Below are 22,301 nucleotides of genomic sequence, written 5' to 3'. Positions count from 1 at the left end.
CCTATTTTTGGAAAGCTGGGACTGATACCATTTATCATGGATTGGAAGAGTGAACTCCTTAAAGAGGTTATTCCTTCCTAAACCTCTCTATTTTTTAGAGCTCTGGACATTTCTTGAAAACAATTAAACAGATGACCCTCCGCTTTATCTGGAATAACTATCCCTAGGGTATCACGTTCCACTTTGTATAGACATAGACAACAAGGAGGCTTGGGTACTCCACATATAATAAAATATTACCAGGCAGCCCAGTTAGCCTCCCTACATTCCACTAATGCCCCTCTTTGGCTTGCTATAGAGGCCATGGAAATACATTCCCTCAAAATAGATTCACTTCTGTGGTTTCCCCCGACACATAGACCTGCCATATCTAACCCAATTATAAAATATTCCCTCAGAGTATGGGACTCAATAAAATATTTCGGTAACCTGATCTCCCCTCACCTACCCCTATTATGTAACTCGTTATTTCCGCCAGGCTACGACTCCCCTCTAGCGTTCCAAAGATGGACAAATGGAGGCATTACCAAGGTACAACACTTACTCTCACGGGAAGGTGTGATTACGTTTCCCATCCTACAGAAAAATAAGGGCATACCATCCTCAGAAATATTTTGTTACTTACAATTTAAAGAATTGGTTGTCCTCCCTATTGAGGAATGCAAAACCCCCATACACCCTTACCACTTTCGAATCGTTCTGCCTTAAACATCCGCAGGTGAAAGGTCTTATTTCACAAATATACTCAAACCTTGTACATACCATGTACCGCACAAAATTGTCGTATGTAGCTAGGTGGGAACAAGACTTGTATTTCCCGCATCATTGCTTAGCGATGACGCAGATACCCGCAGCCCATATGGGGCTGACATACCCACAGCCCAATTGCATATGGGCTGTGAGTATATCAGCGACCATACAGCAAAATGGGCTCTATGTCGCTGATATCAGCAGTAAAATAGAACATGCTGCGTTCTATTTTCTGCCAGTGGATTACGTAATTCTGACCCACTAATGTGAGCGGAATTATGTAATCCAATGCATCTGATTGAACCGCGTATTACCATTGGATAATGGCGATCATGTGACTGGGGACTAGTCACCGCGTCCCTGCTGACATCTCCTAGCTCTCGACTACCTTTGGTAACCAGGAGCAGGGAGATTTTAAATTTCGAGCTCTCCCTGGCTTCCACGCACGTGTCTGACATTTGGCTGATGGAGCGCATTTGTAAGATCCGGGGACAGGTCCTCGCAGGAGCAGAACGTCGCAGGACATTGTGGAGGGCACAGGTGAGTAGTTTCATTTTCCCTCACTGACCGGATCTGTGAGAGGGGATGAAAGTAACATTTTTAAAAACTTTTAGATAACGGCGATTGCGTGACTGGGGATCGCACACCACGGCCCCCGATGACAGCGTCAGGCTCTTGGTTACCTATGGTAGCCGGGATCTGTCACTCCCCCAACCCCAGGGCCAGCGTGTTTTTACGGCCCTGTAGAATAAAGCCCAGATACCCAGGACATGAAAATGCGTATGAGTGGTCACTAAGGGGTTAAATCATCCCAGATACATAAAATGCAATGTTTTGGCAATTTTGACGCATCTGGGTTGTTTTAAATAAAGCAGCAATATTTTTATGGATCTCTTCTGTAATGCCGCGATTTTCTGCACACGCTTTAAGTTTGTTCTCTCAAGATGAGCTGCATGACTGGAGTTTCTTCTTGTGCTAACCCTAACAACTAGTGTTTCTGAATAATAAAACCCCTATAAATTTGGTGTTATCATAGTTGCAATGACCCGTAGAATAACAACCTAATATTTATACCACGCGGTGAACGCAGTAAAAAGGAGTTCCAAATAATGCTGTGAATACTTCTTCCCCCATTGCACCCAGCAAAAAAAAAATGTCCAAAAAACTTAATTCATTATAACTGCTCAAAATTGGTTCCTATAAAAACTAGAATTTGTCCTGTAACATACAAGGTCTCATACAGGTACACTGCCAGAAAAATCTCTCACATGAGCATTGCTGGCCAATCCGAAAGCAGCATCTGACTACAGATGCAGTGTACATGAGTTGTGATAAGAGCACCACAGCCTCCTGGGATAGTATGGCCATGGAAGAGGGCAACAGGTAATACAACAGCAGAATCTCTAAACTTCGTAATAGAAATGAGCGGAGTATCTGTTCCCCTGTAGTTGCATAAAAACATTAAGTATTGTGTGATTCTGACATAAGCGAATGAGTGAAAGCCACAAAGAGCAGCCAGTCACCTGTACTAATCCTAACAGAGCAGCGACTTCTCAGTGTGGTGCCAGATAAAGTTTAGGCAAGCAATCAAATATTAGGGCAGACAGATCCAGGAGGCTTTATGACTGGCAGTATAGGCACAATGCAGCAGAATGGCTCATGAAAACTTATGCTGTTTAGTCCAGTGATGGCTGCTAGAAGTATCCAAACGGGGGAGAACGTATGGCTTGCTTAAGCAGTAAACAGGGGATTACTGGCAGTACATATACTTGTGGCACATTTTATTTTCGATTCAATTTTATTGAATTTTTGCATAGTAAAACTATCACGATGCAGTACAATAAACAAAAATGTCCCATAGTATCCATTTTTACAGATTGTCTTCACATCACATCGATAAATCGTAGGATCAGAATTAGACAATACTTATCTGCATCTAAACTATTAGAAACTGAAAAATGAGTATAATTAAAACTAACTAGGTGGGAAGGGGAAGGGGGAATAGGTAAGAGTCGGGAAGTTAGGTTAGGGGAAGGGGGGGGTTTGGGGATAGGAAACGACCTCGCCAGGTGATATTGTTAACCTCTCATGGATCGAGTCAACCTATTTCCAACCAGGTTTTAAACACATCAGAGGATCTCATTGCAATCCATGGGCTCCAAAAGTCGTGTGTACCGAGTCGCTCCTGTTCGTTTTCAGTTCCCTCATCTACATATCTCATGAGCATATTGAGCTTCTCTGACCAGATTATTCGTGAAGGTGGCGACACGGATCTCCACAAACCAGGGACAGACATCCTCACTGCCAGAATAACCAGCCTCAGTAGGTCGGGCTCTAATCCTGGCCATAGATCTGGGCATCAGGAGAAGAGCCATCTCCCGCTGTTATGGACACCTCAGACCTCTTCATGGCATTATATAGTAATTCCACACTACTCCACAGGTCCCTGACTGGGGGGCACTCCCACCATATGTGGATCATTGTCCCAGGGCTCTTTTGACACCTCCAACATATCGGAGGATTCTATTATCCATTTGATGCAGTCTCAAGGGGGTCCAATACCAGCGGGATAGAATCTTAAAGTTCTGCTCCTGTAGCCTGCCGAACTTGGAGCTTTTATGGCACAGGAGAAAGGCCCTCTGCCAGTCCGATCTAGATCGGTTACCCCCTGCACATTTTATTTTAGAATGACGTTTTTTAGTTTAAGTCTGCTCACAGATTACATAACTCATTCATAAAGTGAATGTACAAGGATGGTATGAGTGGGGGTGTTCACAAGAAGAACTACAAGAACTCAGTTTAGTGAGGCCGTTCATGCAATGACAGCTATCCAAGGGCAGCTTCATAGGAGATGGGAGACTGGAGAACATGTTCTGTGCAAATGCCATAAGACTTAAAAAAAAAATTTTTTAAAGCAAAAAGACAAAAAACCCCAATCAAAATAACACCATCAACCTGTATAGTGGCGGTGGCAAAATCCTACTTTTACTTTAGGAAGCTTTTTGTTGTGCTTTGAAAAGAAGAATGTTAAATCAGCGTCGTCCCAAATAAGATGCGAGAGTCCCAGATTTGGAAATTCCCTTTTCAGGCACGGTTGGATCAGTGGTCCCATCTTAGCTGTATTGTCTACTGGGAAACTGGTGTAATCTGAAATCTACCTGGTGCTATCAGAGGCTTTCTGCTCCAGGCTATACACTGGCTTGTTTGCTCTGATTGTTGCGGTCTATAAACAGTGCGCAGAGTGAAGTTTTGACTATTGCGCACGGCATTCTCCTCTCATTCTGAAGCAGAGATAGATAATCTGAGGCTCCATTCCCATTTAGGCCTCATGTCCACGGGGAAAATCGGGCCCGCTACGGATTCTACATGTAGAATCTGCAGCGGGTCCCTCCTGCCCCGCGGACATGAGCGCTGAAAATAAGAATAAATGACAATAAACTCACCTCCCATCCGCTCCGTTTCTTCTCTTCGCGGCGGCGTCATCTTCTCTCGTCGCGGCCGGATCTTCATTCTTCGGCTCGGCGGATGTGCACGATGACGTCGGTGACGTGCCCCGCGCATGCGCCGGGCCGAAGCAAAATGATCCGGCCGCGGCTGAGAGAGGATGGCGCGGCGCCGAAGAGAAGAACCGGAGCGGGTAAGTAAAATGTGATTTTTGTGTCCCGCGGATCCGGACGGCTTCCATAGGCTTCAATAGAAGCCCGCGGGAGCCGTCCCCGCGGGAGACCCGCATGAAAATGGAGCATGGTCCAGATTTTTCCATGCTCCATTTTTTTTTAAATCACTTTTATTGACGATCCGCGGGTATTTATCTACCCGCGGGTGGTCAATGCATCCCTATGGGGTGCGGATCCGCACGCGGGAGAAGAGTTAAAATCCGCTGCGGATTTTAATTCTTCTTTTCCCCGTGGACATGAGCCCTTAGTTTTCGTCCCCGTCCAGGGGTTCTGTCACGGAGTCTGTTTAAATCCTGGACAGAACTCCTATCAACAATTATTGAGAGCTGCTGAAAAAGGAGACTAAAAAAGGTCTCTATTTTGGCAGGTTTCAGTATTTTTTGCAACAAAATGCCAAAAACGAATGGTTCACCAAGCTATTCTTTCCAGTACAAAATGCCAGAAATGAACGGAATGAACATGAAATGAATGATGGCCTGTCATAACAGACCTACTTAGTCTCCTTTTCAGCAGTCATTAATACTGGCTGGCATAGGTTCCATGCAGAAGTTCAGTTTCCAGGATTTTAAAACAAACACCATAACCGGACCCCTGGACAGAGCGAAAATGAAGTGTGAATGGAGCCTAAAATGCAATCCAAAGACCAAAAACCAGAATATGCCATGTAATACAAATAAGGCCTCGTTCAGATGGCTTGTTAGATAGGACATGCGAGTGCAAACTCACATCTAAGCTCCGTGGTGTGCGCAAAGATAGGACCTGATCTGTCTGTGTGGCCTCCACACACTCCTATAGGAGCTGGAAAGCACGCACCTCGGATCGGGTGAACGGGCTACTTCAAGTAGCTGGAATTAGCCCATTCACGTGCGGTTTACAGCAGTATAACCGCGATCTTTGCATGCAGCTATACTGCGCGCGGACAACACTTGTGTGAACGAGCCCTAAGAGCTATTGCATCAGTGCAATAAATGGAACATAGAACACTACATTACAGCCCCTGTTTAAGAAATACTCAATATAAAACAGGTTTTCTTTAACAGTAGCAAAAATTCAATTGGCTGCCTTTGCTCTGTATCTTAATGACTTGGGCACCAGAGCTGGTGCCACCTATTACACCAAGCATCAGGGACATATACTTCCCCAGTCCTGCCTGTAAATACTCACAAATCCAAATAGTCTAGGTGAATATGATTCCAACAGACGCATCAATACTAAGTTACCTGTCTGACGTCTGCATCAACCACCGCAGCTGAGGCCATGATTGTCGCACTAAGGCCGCTCTGACTGGCAAGGTCACAGGCTGGATCAGATTTTTACAGATCTTCTCCATTTCTCTCACCATATCCCAGCTGTAACCTGGAAACAAAGTTTAACATAGAAAGTTACAAATGCTGTCACTCACAGGTCCACAAGTAAAAGCTTGTAAAGGGAGAATAAATCTGCAATGCAACCAACCACAATGCAAACACGACTTTATATACACTTTACATGCATTTCAATACAATGACAGAAGTTGTGCAGAACAAGGTCCACCAACAGGAGAAAATTAGTATGTAGAGCAAAGTACAAGATGAAGTCTTTGTGGGATTGCAGGGAGAACATTTTCTGAAGGGTGCAGTATAGAAATGTATATTTAAGATAGGGGATATGTAAATTTAAAGAGACCTGTCACCATTTTACAGACTCCCATATCAGTCAAGGTTATACAGGTGTTCAAAATATGTCAGTCTGCAAGTGCTAATGAAAACAAAGATCTGGTACCGTGTTAGCCAGTAGAGCAAAATGTGATTGTTCCCAGCAAGAGAAAGTAATCTTGTAGATATGATACCTTTTAATGGCTAACAAAAATACATGATGTAATAATAGCGAGCTTGCGAACCAACGCAGGGTACTTCTTCAGGCTTATGGATTGGATCTGAAGAGGCATGCATATTTATACACACTTATAATATACATACTTATGACAAGGCACAGATATGGATGTGATTGGTTCGCACTTAAAAGGAATTCTGCAACAGCAAACAAACTTTTTTTGTCTAGGCACTGATAGCGGAGTGAAAGTTTTATGGTCCCTAAATTACTGTTGGGGGGGGGGGGTCCGTCAGGCCAGGAAAGCTACAAGAGATACACAAACATTTTTAGCTAAACACTGATAAGGGAGTGAAAGTTTATGGTCCCTGAATTACTGTTGATGGGGGTCTTATCTGTGCAATAAATGTCTCACACTTCCCATTCACGCATAAATCCTGGGGAATAATTTAACCCAGTATTCAGCGTGTCAAAGGTTGTTATCAATTTATATTCCCAAATTCTTTTGTGGTTTTGTGACTTGAAACCCCCCTTCAATATCACAACTCTCATATCTCCTATGTCATGTCCATGGTTAGAGAAGTGCTCGGCCACTATTAGCTAAAAAATGTTTGTGTACCTCTTGTAGCAATTCTAGCCTGACGGACCCCCCCAAACAGTAATTCAGGGACCATAAAACTTTCACTCCGCTATCAGTGCCTAGACAAAAAACGTTTGTTTGCGGTTGCAGAATTCCTTTTAAGTGCGAACCAATCACATCCATATCTGTGCCTTGTCATAAGTATGTATGTTATAAGTGTGTATAAATATCCATGCCTCTTCAGATCCAATCCATAAGCCTGAAGAAGAACCCTGCGTTGGTTCGCAAGCTCGCTATTATTACATCATGTATTTTTGTTAGCCATTAAAAGGTATCATATCTACAAGATTACGTGGTTTCTCTTGCTGGGAACAATCACATTCTGCAAGTGCTGGAACATATTTTTACGTTTTCCATGGCTTTCAGCAGTTTTTGCCATATTAAATTCAAACAGATATACATCTCACATATATAAATGTACAGTCTTAGTTGCTATTACACATCTATAGGAAAGGTGTGATATGGTTTTTGAAAGACAGCAGCCATGTTTGTCTATCTTGGATATGTTTCGTGTGACCCATTTGTAGTCAAACCAAATTAAAAGGCAAAAAAAAAAAAGAAAGATGGCACTTTTTGCATTTGACATGGCAGCAATATCACAGCTGGAGCGACCTAAATAATAATAATAATAATAATATTTACTTGTATGGCGCCAACTTATTCCACAGCGCTTTCAATAAAAAGGTAACCATCATGTTGTCAGGAATTACAGTTTTTTGCGGTTCTAGTAATCAAAACAGTGTACAACGCGCTACAGTCAGTCCCAGACCCGCATTTTTGGAGGGCTCAGGGGGTACACACACTGGGCGATATATACACAGACGAAACACTCCCCACATTCACACAACTACACGATAGGTTGCAATTCCCCGCATCTCCAACTATTTAGATTTTTCCAGCTAAGGCATGCACTGAACTGTCAATTTCCGTCCACCTCAACTCGTATATCCAAATTTCCCACAATCGGCGTCCTAAAATCTCAGGGACCTAAAGGGCTGTAAATAATATCCCAATAACATACATAGATCTAAACCATCACCTATCGCACCTGGCATGTGCTACTCCGTCACCTCCTTCGTGTCCAGGCACTATCAGCGTCTAGCAGTACTCACCGCGCATGCGCGGTAGTTGCTGGGATCTCGTGAGAGGCTGCAACGTCACTACAACCCACAGTCTGACATACCCATCGAGCATGCCCTGCGCATCACCCTGCGATAAGTGATGGTTTAGATCTATGTATGTTGTTAGGATATTATTTACAGCTGTGTATCTATTGGTTGAGGATTCTGTTGGGTGTTATTTATACCATGTATTTTGCATTGGCTCGTTATGCTTGACAAAGACCGGTAGCAGACTGGTCGAAACGTGGCAGCCAAGTTTTATGACTGAGGAATAAAGTTTGCTATTTTTATTGCATCCGAGTGCTGCCTCTACACTTTACTCTTTCCTTGGATTGTGGAATCGTGGTCCGGGTTCTGATTTGAGGCTTTGCACCATTGGATCCCGCCCTTGTGGGGCAACAGATGAGTGCTGCTTGTATGGTATTCCTTTTCCATATTCTCAGATATGTTCTTAAAACGCATAAACCACACAAAAATGCAAAAAAAACCAAAATACAGAGAGCTGCAGAGCACACACAAAGAAAACAGCGTAGATGGAAGTATATATATATATATTTCATTCACACACAGCTGGATAAGTTGCTGAATAGACCTATAGAGGTATAAATATGCAGTGCACGCCACTTTCTACCTACTTCTAGAAACTGAGGCATGGTCAAGTTCATCAATAGAAACACTGTATAATTATTGCAACAATGAAAAGCAATACAAAAGGCAACAATAAAGCTTCAGTTTTTATAACCACCAACTCAGAGAAGCACATGTTTGTCTATCAGATGGCACAGGCTTTGTGTTCACACATCATCATATATAACAGTTTCAACCTGTTCTGCTCTTTACATCAAGGCCTTTCTTTGTCCAGCAGCAGCACAAGAACAGGCATTTACCGGTATGTCTCAATGAGAAGTAGATTGACGAATCAATATGCAGTTTTTAGAACTCACAAGAATAATGGAATTCTCTCAAATCACTGAGTGACGGAACAAACTGATGTTCAGGGTCAGTACCATTTATGCCTCGCTTACCTCAAAGGAGATTAAAAAAAAGATGTGTGCACTGATGCCAGGAAATAAAAGGATCATTTATCCATATTAGTAATGCCTGCTATCCGTATACTTTTATCTTACAAAGTATTATGAACATATATAATCAGAAAAGCAAATGTTGTAAAACAAATATGCATCATCAAATACCTGCATATTACACATGTGGTGCACTACCCGTCTTCATACTGGTGGCATGGCTCTATTTTAAAGGAGCCATAACAGATACTACTTCTCCTGCTCCCAGATTTACACTCTATGACCAAAGGTAGGTGGACGCCTGACCATCCCAGCTGCATCAGCTTGTTTATATGGAGTGGACATCCTATTGTGGCTATAACAGCCTTCACTCAACTAGAAAGGACTCCCACAAGATATTGGCGAGTGTCTGTAGGAACTTGAACACCTTTGACATGAATTGATACTACAGCTGAATGAGCACAAAGGCATTAAGGGTCAAGGCTCTAGTCGGGCCCCTTGAGTTCCTCCAATCCGCATGATATCTCCATGACTCTTGCTTTGTACACAGTACAAATCAATAGAAGATCAGCTGTTTGCCGGGGGAATGTGTTCTTGCACCAAGCCGATTTTTGCGGAAAAAAAAAAAAAAAAGACAGCTCCATTCCCACTGCAGTTGCTTGATATTACATGCAAAGTTCCCATTCATTTCAATTGGGAACTTTACGTGTAATACCAGGCCAGACTGCTACAGTAGGCACCATGTTGTCTCCTCTCTGCAGAAATCAGCTCAGTGCACGAACACAATGGCCCAGAGAACACAGGAGTGGCAGGCGGCAAACCCCTCCCGTCTCCAAATGATGGCATATCCTGTGGAAAGCAATTCACTCAAAATTATCTCGCAGCACACCTCAGGATTCTTCCAACCAAACACAAAGCAGGGACTAATAAGTCCAGCGGATGCACGCCAACAGTATGGGGGTCAGAGCCTCCAAAGACCCCCCCAAGATATGTCACGATCTCTCACGAAAGGATAGTAGCAGCATCCAGGGCGTAGTATAAAAACATGTACTTTATTCCTCCAAAAACATGCTACGTTTCGACCCTCGTGGGGTCTTTATCAAGCATAAGGGTATCATTCATAAAAAAACACTATATAACAAAACAGTAGTTATCCCACCACCAATCACCTTCACAGATTCTCATGTGTGTGCAGTTATCATTACCTTATGGCTCTACCTCCTGGTCCAGTAGCTTTCCGTTACCAATAGCGTGGGGCCCAGTCTCCACGGCCGTCTCCATGTGCAATATCCGTTTCGCTAGTGACGGGCGTTTGCATTTGACCTATTGCGCATGCAAGGTAATGATAACTGCACACACATGAGAATCTGTGAAGGTGATTGGTGGTGGGATAACTACTGTTTTGTTATATAGTGGTTTTTTATGAATGATACCCTTATGCTTGATAAAGACCCCACGAGGGTCGAAACGTAGCATGTTTTTGGAGGAATAAAGTACATGTTTTTATACTACGCCCTGCATGCTGCTACTATCCTTTTGTGAGAGATCGTGACATATCCTGTGGAAAGACCATGAATAGTCTCCACCCCCTTCAACAGTGATGATAACAATAACATACTTAGGATGTACCTTCATTACTTCTGTCAGGATGCCACACAGTTGTCCAGCCCAATGACAGTGTAACATCTGGGAAGACAGAGGTGACCGTCTGAAGAAATTCTTTTGCATCCACACGAACATTTCCACCAGGCCCGGGAAGTATGTCTGCATTTATCCAAACAGGTTGATGAAGATTATCTTTCATTGCATCCAAGATCTTCATAGAAGGCAGTACAGCTTCCAAACTAAAGGCAAATACATAAAATGAAGCACATAACGCTACAGGACACAACAAAGAATGGCTAAATACATATTATTACAGCGATGCAGATTGGCTGAGAGGAGCTCAAAATTCGCTTTTCGAATGTCCTTTTCAGCTGGATGCAAAGTACAGTATACTGTACAAACCCTTGTACTCCGGTTCGGGTAGCTGCAACCATTTTTAAGAGCATCATACGGATGGCTTTCTGCACTTTAAGATGCACATTCCCTCTTAGAAAGCTCCACACACTCAGTAAAATGGGGTGGAATTCACTTCTTATGCTGACGTTGGCCCCCGAGTTTCAAGTGTAGTGTGTCCTCCACCCAAAAGTTAAATCATTGCTAATCCTGATGCTGTCAGTAACCCAGACATACCCAGTGGAAGAAAATGTAGATCATCTTTCACTGCCATTGTGTTGCACATATAGCAAAAGCAGTTTTGTTTCCTCCCATACATGACACCTAAGACCTTATCTGACTTTGGAACGTACTATCCTATACGGAACAACCCATTTAGTAATGTTTTGCCACAACCATATACTTGTAAATCAAATGGTTATAAGTTTGGTGAATTACTAAATCAGATGTTACAGCAAAGTTTTATAATTCTATTAGCTTTACTTCACATTATTAGCATTCTGTTTGGGGATTTCAAATGAAACAATAGGTTGTCATTTCGGATTTCGCTTCTCAGCTAAAGTCACTGATGATGATGAAAGAATGACAGATGACTGTTTCATACTGTTCTATGCACATAAGGTATTTGGGGATCCAAATGATCATTTATAACATTCAATTGATTCACTATTTTTTTTTATAAAGGAGCTTTCTAACTATTATTATTGGAGGCGACACCATTTTCTGAGAATGTAAAAAGTGTCAGTGGTACATCAGTCAGATAAAACATGGCAGCCGTCGATTGGAAAGGAACACCTCTTCATTAGGACAAGCCCTGTTCCAGCAATCTATATGGTACTCAGAGGGATTATCTGTCTGTGACCGATAAAATGAAATGAGAAACACTTTCTACGAAGGACTATCCATGAAGAGGCCTTTATGTATGTATAGGCTATATGAAGGTTTGTGGAGTGAGGTCACCGGCTGATGCCAGTTATTTCCACTGCAGGAGTTCATCACAAGGCGGACGCATCTGCCATCTGTGCTAATGCTCCTTTTACAGGAACAGAGAATTGGGCTCAAAGTTCCTTGAAGAGGTTATTTCGCTTTAAAAAAAAATCAGGATGCCCAAAAGGGACAATCAATCTACGAATGAATAAACGCTTGTTTGTTGGCTGATCAGTGTGTTTATGCGAGTACTGTGTTTTCCTGATAATAAGCCTCACCCTGATTTTCGGCATATATAAAACAGCATATATCCATTAGCACCAGTTAGGGTGCTTTCACATATTACATTTTGATATTTTTTTATGTTATGTTTGAAGCTAAAGCAAGAAGTGGATTGAAAAGGGTTAAAAAAAAATAAAATAAAAAATAGAATCTTTCCTATATACAGGGTTATTACAAATGATCTTCCTGATTTGGAACACTCATAACTCAAGTTTAATGACACTCAGATATATAAATTAGCAAAACCGTCTAATAGCAAGACTCTCCTTGTTGACCATATCAGCCGATCACAGAGCAGCTTTCATTTCTCAAGCCACTACGGTAAAATGTTAGCTGCGCTGTGATTGGCTGCTCTGGCCAACAAGAACAGTCTGTTAGACAATTTGGCTTAAAAGTTTTATTCTGATGTCGTCACTAGAGGAATATGAGAAAAAATGGCTGCCAACGAAGACAAGAGAGCGTTTTGTGTCCTTTATTTTCATGTCTACCAGTCTATTAGTGTGCAATGTCATTTTTGAATGCAGTTTGATGCAGATCCCCCGCAGGCGCACAAATTGTAAGTGGTACTGTATCTAAGTGAAAATCATCCGACCGTCCACCAGTAAGCACCTCTGAATGGGTGAACGGGCTACTTCAAGTAGCTGGAATTAGCCAGCTCACGTGATGTTTAGAGCAGTATAACAGTGATCTTTGCACGCGGTTATACTGTGCGCAGACAACAATCGTGTGAACGAGCCCTAAGAGAGCTATTGCATCCGTGAAATGAAAGGCCATCCAACAGTTAGCGTGGAGACAGCAGAGCACGTCCGAGCAACTTTTACACAAAGTCATCAGGAATCCACCATCAGAGCAAGCAGAGAACTAGATGTTCCGCAACTGACTATGAGAGATTCTGCACAAACTGCATGCTTTATCCCGTCCTGAGATGAGGAAACCTCTTTAAGAATCAAACCTCAGATATAATTGTGATCAAAACTTCAGCTCCATTCCATACAGCTTTGCAATTAAATGCCCTCTCCATAGACATGTCCATTATGGTACAGAATGCGGTCTGCTGTGGGGATTGGAGGAGAAGTAGGCACAATATCAGGTCCTCCATACTTGCAGTTTTGGTGAAAGTGACAATTATTAATAGTTCATGGATTTCACAAATTCTTTAGTAATAAAACACGTCCTTCTGTAACAGAATACAGTCTTGGGGTGTCGCTAAAAAGAAAAAGTCATAAGAATGCAGCTTCCCCATCTTGCCTCTATAACACAACTTACCTTTTAAAGTCAAGCTTAATGCCTTTATTAGATGCAGAAACCTCAGTCAGCCAGTCTTGCAGATTTATGTCGCTGTCAGTCGCAGGAGGATGCGCCATTATTGGTTCTTTATCTCCAACCCCTCGAAGAAGAATGTCTGCCTCAATCATATGTACATCACCTGTGAATGTTACCCAAAATACAGGCGTTATTATTATTGGTGCATGTGAACGTAAATGGGTGATCCAGGCAAAAAAAAGATTGCAGAGCGGCTCTGCCTGCTGAACAAACATAAAGGAAGCCATATTCCCTCACGTGATTCCCTGCTGCTCCTGTCCTAATGGTGCCAGGTCCCCTACTGCGCTCTACTTCCTGCCTGCAGCATCCCCAAGACCAGCGATGTGTGATCGCTGCAGATCAGCCACAGCGAGTCAGGAACTGGCTGTGGCAATCATTCCATGGTCATATACATACAACCAGGGCCATGTGATCTATCTGCTATGTATATGGCTAGCAAAATAAGAGTCAACTTGCACTGTAATTCATCATCCACATTTGGGTGTCACAGAGTATTGGTTCTGATGTATTTACCTGACTGTGCAAAAGATGTAGGCAGGTGTAGAAAGAAATGCTGCAAAGTAAGAATGCTTCCAAAAATTGAAGTGCTAATAGCTTATTTTTGTCAACTAACAAGTGAATACAAAAGAGAAATCTAAATCAAAATGTGGTTTGACTGCTCTTTGTCTTCAAAACAATAAGAATTCTTCTAGGTGTATTTGCACAGTCAGGGGTTTTGTAGGATTTTAGTCAGGTGTATGATTAACCGATTATACCAAATATTATTTTCATGTGTAGGATGAAACAGTCATTAATCCTAACAGTTGAGTAGGAGGAACAGCCAAACTCTGCAACAAAGGTGAAGCTGTGGAAGACAGTTTCATGCCACAGGTCATCCACCATGGCATGACTGATTACAGTAACAAGATACAAAAGGTAGTTATGCTGCATAAGCAAGGTCTGTCCAAGGCAAAGATTTCAGAGAAGACTGGAGTTTCAAGATGTACTGTTCAAGCTTTCAAAAAGAGGCAGAAAGAAACAACCAACATGGAGAAAGACAGACAGTGTTCAGCAAAGGAAACTTAGTGCAGCAAATGAAAGACGCATCATGCTCACTTCCCTTCCAAATCGGCCATCAGCTCTGAACTGGCAGAAACCAGTGGGGCATAGGTAGACCCATCTACTGTCAGGAGAAGTCTATCCAGAAGTGGTCTTCATGGAAGAATTGTGGCCAAAAAGCTATACTTTCAATATAGATACAAGGCCAAGAACTGAACTATGTACTAAAACTGGCACTGGGTGCAGAAAGATGTCAGCAGGTGCTCTGGACTGACGTGTCAACATCTGAAATATCCTGTTGTAGTAGAAGGCAGTTTGTTGGCTGGAGAGCGAGACAATAATGATATCTGCAGGCAGCAGTGAAGCATGGCGGAGGGTTCTTCCAAGTTTGGGGCTGCATTTCACCAGACGGAGATGGGCATTTGGTCAAGATTAATGGTGTCCTCCATGCTGAGAATACAGGCAGATATTATCCATCATACAATACAAACAGGGAGGCGTCTCACCGACTCCAAATATATTCTGCAGCAGAACGACCCCAAACATCCCACCAATGTCATTAAGAACCATCTTCAGTGTAAAGAAGAGTGCTATGTTCCCACGGAGCCCTGATCTCAGCATCATCCAGTCTGTCTGGGATTACATGGAGAGACAGAAGGATTTAGGCAATCCTACATCCTCAGAAGATCTGTGCTTAGTTCTCCAAGATGTTTGGAACAACCTCCCTACCGAGTTCCTGCAAAAACTGTGTGCAAGTGTACCTAGCAGAATTGATGTAGTCCTGAAGGTAAAGGGTGGTCACACCAAATATTGATTTGATTTAGATTTCTCTTTTGTTCATTCATTTTGCATTTTGTTAATTGACAAATAAACTATTAGCACTTCTATTTCTGGAAGCATTCTGACTTTGCAGCATTTTTTTCACACCTGCCTAAAACTTTTGCACAGTACTGTACATCGCTGATCTGAATCTCGGTACCCGTAGGTTCCAGTGATGTACACCGGATACAATACTCACTCTGCAGAGCCCGCTGCAACTTCTCCTTGCTGTTTGTCGCATGATCCCAGATTATTTCTAGTCCATCTTTGGATTTTATCAGATCCTTTCTCAGGAAATAGTCCAATACATTTTCACTCCAAGGGCCTAGTAAAAGGAAATAAAAAATAGGTAAAATCATCTGCCAGGCAGAGTAATAGGACAAGTTCTGGACTCGCAATCCCAAGGAAAGGGATAGAGGAGCAAGATAAAGCAATTGACATACATACTTCCTGGTCGCTCCCCTAAGGCCTCCTGCCCACGTCCGAGTCGACTGCGAAATCTCACAGCGGAATCGGACATTCTCACTAGTCCGGATCTGCCACGAGTGTCTTGGCCGGTGAGCCGGCGCACATGTGCAGTAAACGGCATGACGTGGTGGCGATTACATGGATTTGTGGCGATTTCAAAAGTGAAATTTTAGAATCACCGCGGATCGGACGACTGCTATTGACTGCAATGGAAGCTGCCTATGCGATTTTCCACACCAAATAGTGCATGCTTTGATTCCCTCCCGCGAGCGATTGATTCACAGTTGATTTCCACTCGTGGGCAGAGAAGAGTCTTTTAACATAGCAGGTCTATGGACGGACATTGCTGCAGAATTCACGGCGGGTGTCTGGATGCAAATTCCGCAGTAAAAATACATCCATGGGCCCTGGACCTAAAACAAAAATTATTAATGGCTATGAAAGTGTTAACTGAGTATTCTTTGTATTTTCATCTAGCAGGTAATTAACGGAGTGTCATCCTCCGCTGGGATCCAGTGCTGCAGCCCTGGGGATTCCTGTGAAGAAGGGCGAAGGGGACCATGATGCAAAGCTTTAGGCCCAATGTCGCACGGAACGCGAATTCCACGGGAAAGGGGGAGTTTGGAAAAAAAAAAGTACTGCGCATGTGCCTCAGCGTGCGGACATAAAGCTTCTGCCTGCCCTTTTGTATTAGTACATTAGTAAGTATATGGCTACTTTCTACAATTTTTTTATGCTTTCACACGAGACCGATAATCCCTCACTAAATGCCGGAGGAGCGCCAGAGATCTCTTCCTTCCTACATATGGAGAGGCTTGTACATGTAGTGCACCATGTAAAAAGTACAAGGTATTCGTTAATATTTTGCAATCCACATGAAGGGATCTCCTTATCTTACAAGTCCTAAAGGTCCATTTACATCAGCCAATGATCTCTTAGGGAAAAAAAAAGGCTAATCAGCGATCGTTTTAGCGATAATCTGTGCATATACATGTGCACCCATTGTGCGCTATTCGGGCACTGTTGGATGATCCTTAAATTCAGTCCAACCTAAAAATCGTCCTTCAGCCTTATGAGTAGTTCTCCACGGGGAGTGCTGATAGCATTGTTTCCCCTTGGAGAACAAAGGATCTGAGCTCAGATAATAGCTCTCTGGCTATAACTGCATTTATTGAAAGCTTCATTTGCATACATAATTGGTACATAAGTAGCTGAGTAGCTACTTAATACTTTATGCAATGATCGCTCAAAGCTGTCACTCAAACTGTCGTTAGAGGGATCATCTGCTGTTGGCCTTAACACTATTTCCTCCACCAGCATCAAAGACAAAAAAGGATGAATGACAAAAAACCATTCTGGCTTACATGCCCTGTGCTTGCATGGGATGATAGTTGTCCGTAATCGCTCTTTTGAGCTATTAATCAGGAGACTATCAACCTGCGTAAAGCCATCCAAATCCTCCTGAGTATAAAAATACTAGGTTGGCGATACCAGATTTAGGCCTCCTTTACTGGCATCTATGGTGCATCTGTACACGGAAAGAAAATAGATAGCAGGGATTAATTCTTGTGGGTTTGGGAAGCCTCCATTCTCTACCATGTGGGCACAATGTGGCATCAGATACTGGCATTCTGATAGGACAACTTTGTTATCCAGAACACATGATAAATGTGTCTGAAAGGGAGGCGCTTGGGTAATTTTTCTCTTTGTATGAGACAGAAGAGTGATTACTTTTATTTACAGAACCTGGCACTCACATCGGCACCATTTTTGTAACAATTTTACTTTGTTGTCACATTAGTAAAGACAGCTTATTGCAATGCCAGGAGAACCGCAGTGTTCTATTAACAGTAATCTGCCAACTTGAATAGTCAGATTGGAGGCGCAGAGGGGTTAAACTGTCCCACCCAGTGAAAGCTGACAATCAAGGTTTTGCCCAGAGCGGATGTGCCAACCACACCCTGGTAGTTTCACTCAGCTGTGCCCTGCCAACCAGGAGAACTCAGCATTTTTCTTGCAGCCGCTTCTGCAGCCTGTGAACATGTCTGTGGCTGCGTCCATCATGACCCAACTGGGAGCCACATCGCCACGTGGGCCATCATAGCCATTACTGGTCCCCGCGTGCCCACAGCTTGCAGAAGCGGCCAACAGTGAGAAAACTACAAAACTCCAGGCAACAGATAAGTCAAACTGGGGTGCAGCGAGCGGCTTAGGCAGACTTCACACGGCCGAGGATCTCGTGTGAGCTTGGTGCGTTGCGAGAGGCACAAAACGCAGGCGAAGATGAGCCCCGTTCTTCTGAATGTAATGATATTCAGCGGCGTTTTCCCGCATTGTGGTGCAAGAGAAAAAAAATTGCTACATGCCCTATCTTTTTACATTCCTCGGAACGCATAGCACATTGTTTTCAATGGGACAGTAAAACACGCTGCACGCCGTGTGATGTGCATGCGAACGCGAGGTTTACCATTGAAAACAATGGGAATCACTTGCTGATCCTCTAATGTGTCAGAAAGCTGCGCCGGAGAATGGCCGCTCACAGAAGTGATAAGAGGCGGTTTTTCCAGAAGAATGCCTTGCATCCATGTAAATACGCGTGTGGGTAACCGTGATATCGCACTTCCCGTATGCAGGTAGCCCAAGTTAGAAGGAGAAGACTGACTCTTTATTTCTCATCAGGAATGTAAATTTTAAATGGCCGTCTTATGAAGTCAACCCCTGTTCACAGGCCCCCTTGAGGCATATGGAGGACATGACGGAGGGGGCCACACTACAAACTCCCATATCTATGAGCCGTATATTAGAACATAAATCTGTTAGTCCAGGGTCATTACCCCTTCTTCACAAAAGCGGCAAACAGGAAACAGGACAGAAGAGTGGCAAAGCTTTTGCACAAGCGGCCCTTGCGCCAAGTTTTGCAACTTTTCTATGCCAGTTTTCTAGCGTAAAGCAATCATAAATGTCCCCAAAAGGTTTTTTTTTTTTTTTTTTTTTTTTTTAGAGATGAGCGAACGTACTCGGTAAGGCCGATTTCGCAATCGAGCACCGCGATCTTCGAGTACTTCACTACTCAGGTGAAAAGATTTGGGTGCGCCGGGGGGCGGGGCGTGGTGGAGCGGGGGGTAGCAGCGCGGAACAGGTGGGAGCTCTCTCTCCCTCTCCCCCCCACTCCCCTCTGCAACCCCCCGCTCACCCACGGCGACCCCCGAATCTTTTCACCCGAGTAGTGAAGCACTCGAAAATCGCGGTGCTCGATTGCGAAATCGGCCTTACCGAGTTCGTTCGCTCATCTCTATTTTTTTTTTTGTGCCTTTTATTGGGGTCAAATACATTTTTGGGGGGGGCAAACTACTACATGCAGTAAGGGCTTGATCACACGGGGTTTCAAGTAGCAGATTCATGTTGGATTTTTGCAATGCAGCGCTGCCATGTGATCTAAGCTTCAGAATTCCATCCCATTCAGTGGGCTAAACCCGTGCGCAGCCTCCATGTTTACTTGATGCACGCCGACATCCCCTCCATATACTGTAACCCCGCATAATGTCCGTCCATACACATGCTGTGTTCCCTGCCCACGAGCAGAAATCAACTGCGATTTTCCGATTGTGGGGGAGAGACGCAGCATGTCCATTTTGTGCGAGGGAAGAAAAAAAAAAACACAGCAGCGAATACAGACAGATGAGTCTAGGGTCTCTGGGGTCACTGGGTCTGATTGTGAAATCTTGCAGCGCAGTCAGAATCCGACCAGGCCGTGGGCAGGAGGCCTAAATCTGCAGCAACTCACATAAGGGCTCCTACCTACTTGCGTTTTTTTAACGCTGCAATATTGCTGCGTTTTTTAACCACAATTGTCAATGGGATTTTCTAATGTTAAAAACGAATCGCAAGTTTGTGCTTTGCGATTTTTGGGCGATGCGTTTTTAACATTAGAAAGTCCCATTGACAAAAGCGTTAAAAAAAACACAAGTGGGTAGGAGCACTGAGGGTGCCTTCATGCTTCCAATCGCGAATCGCAATATTGCAAATGTCAATAGGACTTTTTAATGTTAAAAGCACATCGCACAGAAATGGCAAAGCACAAACTTGCGATTTTTGTGCGACGCGTTTTTAACATTAGAAAATCCTATTGACATTCGCGTAAAAAAAAAACTAAGCGATATCGTGAACACAAGTGTGAAGGCACCCTAAGGGTGGGTTTACACAGGGCAGATTCCTGTCGGAAATCTCGCGGTTTGGCCGCAGCAAAAACCGCGAGATTTCCGCCGGGAGAACCGCCGCGGCCCGGCCGCATGCTTTTCCGTTGCGGCCGGCGCTCCCATAGAGAGCGCGGCCGCGACGTAAATAAACAAAAAAGGAAAGGTAAACAGACATGCTCAATCTTTGGAAACCGCGGCGGCCGCAGCCGCGGCTTCAACCGGATTTACCGCAGCGGATTAGCCGTCCCGTGTGGACGAGATTTCTGAGAAATCTCATCTACATGGCTGGCTAATCCCGAGATTAGCGGCCGCAGGCGGATCTGCTGCGGCAAATCCGCCCTGTGTGAACCCAGCCTAAGACTGCAAAATTTCTGCACAGATTTCACAAATCTGAAGAATTTCTGCACAAAAACGCAGATAATATTCGTGCATCAGGAGTATCGACTGCACTTTTTTACTCAAACTTTTGACTTCCCAATTGAACTTAAAGGGGTTCTGACATCAAAAATAAAAAATTGTACTCACCTTGCCTGGCCTGGCCCGATCGCCAGGCATGTCCCCTCCAGCCGGCATCTTCTTCTGTGCCTTTAAAGCAGAGCAGGAGCGGTCAAAAAGACCGCTTCCTGCTCTGGTCCGTCCGTCAGGCACCTCCGAGGTGAACGGACGGACCGCCCACAGCAAGCACGTCACAAGCAGTGCTTGCTGTGGGCGGCCCATCCATCCTGCTGAACTCCAGAGTGCTGCGCATGCGCAGTGGAGACGCGGCCCGTCCTGACTCCTGTCAGAGGGCACCTCTCCACTGCGCATGCGCGCGATCCCGGAGCGGCGCGGCTCGTGCAGACAGAAGAGGAGGAGCAGCGCCTGCCGGGAGATGACCCCCCCGATGTCAACAACAACAGAAGAACAGGTAAGTATTATCTTTTTATGCTTTAGCAGCCATTAAGCCATGGGTTCCCTGGGTCCATTAGGCACACCAGGGAACAATGGCTGCTAAAGCATAAAAACATTATTCATGTCAGAACCCCTTTAATGGGCAAAATCCACAACAGGAAATTGGTGTCAATGATGGAAAAATCTGCCCCGCAGGTCACTGTCTGCAGGAAGACTTCATGCACTTCGCTGCTCCTGTAGCTCGTCCATCTGCTCGCATGGAGGGTCTCCCTCTTGTGGTCCTACTTATGTACTGCAGCTGAGCCTCGTCTTAATGTACTAACACTATAGGAGTACAGGTGACAGCCGCCAGCTGTACCGGGCAGGTAGACCCTTACCGCGGCTCCCGGCCATGGTCGGTCCCGGCGGCAGCACGCAGCACAGCAGGTAGTAAGTAACGCACAACGACACCGCGCCGCCAGCGATATACAGCCAGTACCGCACAGGCCTCATCCACACAGCAGACCCAGGAAGAGGAGACACATGGCCCGTCACGTGACCTTCCTTCATCCACAGATGACGTGGCACGCCCCCGTGCGGACCGAGGTGCAATTTCATAGCATTTGAAAAGGCGCTAAATATAGTGGAGCTTATTTATCACTGATAAAGTGTGTTTATTCACCGGTTTATATTAATTCCTGACAGTTATTATAATCTACACCACATCTATGAAAGAGGTGAACGGGGCGTGTAAATATGGTTAATATTTAGCAGTGCCAGAAAAACTAGTAGATCCTCCAAAAGTTTTTGAAAATTTCATCAAATTTTGATGAGGTTTACGAAAAAGACGCCCACAGGCCAGGAAACCATCAATAAAAGAGGCATGAGAAGCCGAGATGCACCACAATTCATGCTAGATGGGCCAAAATGGGAATTTGTTTGCCCTCACTCCAAATTTACCTCAGAGTTGGTGCCGAGGTGATTTTTACAGCGAGGGGCTGAGAGCGTGGAGTCACAGATGTACGAAAAGTGGCATCCCACCGAAATAATAAATGATTGAAAACTTTATAACGAGTGATGAGCGCCAAGATGACGAGATGCGGCAAAGAATGCTTAGTTGCACAAAAAATGAAAAGATCTGCCAAAATGAAATTGCCCTTCTAGCTGTGCGCAAAATTTACTTTATAGGCTGAAAGATTGCGAAATGAAATTGCGCCAAATATGCAGTGAGCTCCATAAAATGTGCCAACCCATTACCTATGCTATTTAGACCAAGTTATACTCAAGTCTACTCTGCGCTTACTTTTTGCACCCATAAATATGTTGAAAAAATTGGAATGTGTAAGCCACAAGTGCAGTGC

General features: G+C 44.1%; 1 protein-coding gene across 1 annotated transcript in view; it reads right to left on the bottom strand.

Annotated features, from left to right (window-relative positions):
* The window catches only part of FAM151B (family with sequence similarity 151 member B), a 32,244-nt gene extending 10,745 nt beyond the window's left edge, over positions 1-21,499 (bottom strand). The window contains exons 1-5 of the mRNA XM_066602946.1: positions 21,339-21,499; positions 15,606-15,731; positions 13,493-13,652; positions 10,649-10,863; positions 5,648-5,783 (exon numbers count right to left, since the gene is read on the bottom strand). Of these exons, the coding sequence (XP_066459043.1) occupies positions 5,648-5,783; positions 10,649-10,863; positions 13,493-13,652; positions 15,606-15,731; positions 21,339-21,453 (752 nt within the window). The 5' untranslated portion in view covers positions 21,454-21,499. The remainder of the gene's footprint in view (positions 1-5,647; positions 5,784-10,648; positions 10,864-13,492; positions 13,653-15,605; positions 15,732-21,338) is intronic.
* Between the last annotated feature and the right edge of the window lie 802 nt (positions 21,500-22,301).

This window comes from Eleutherodactylus coqui, chromosome 5, assembly GCF_035609145.1.
Source record: "Eleutherodactylus coqui strain aEleCoq1 chromosome 5, aEleCoq1.hap1, whole genome shotgun sequence".
Lineage (NCBI taxonomy): Eukaryota > Metazoa > Chordata > Amphibia > Anura > Eleutherodactylidae > Eleutherodactylus > Eleutherodactylus coqui.
This window is presented reverse-complemented; position numbering and strand designations above follow the sequence as displayed.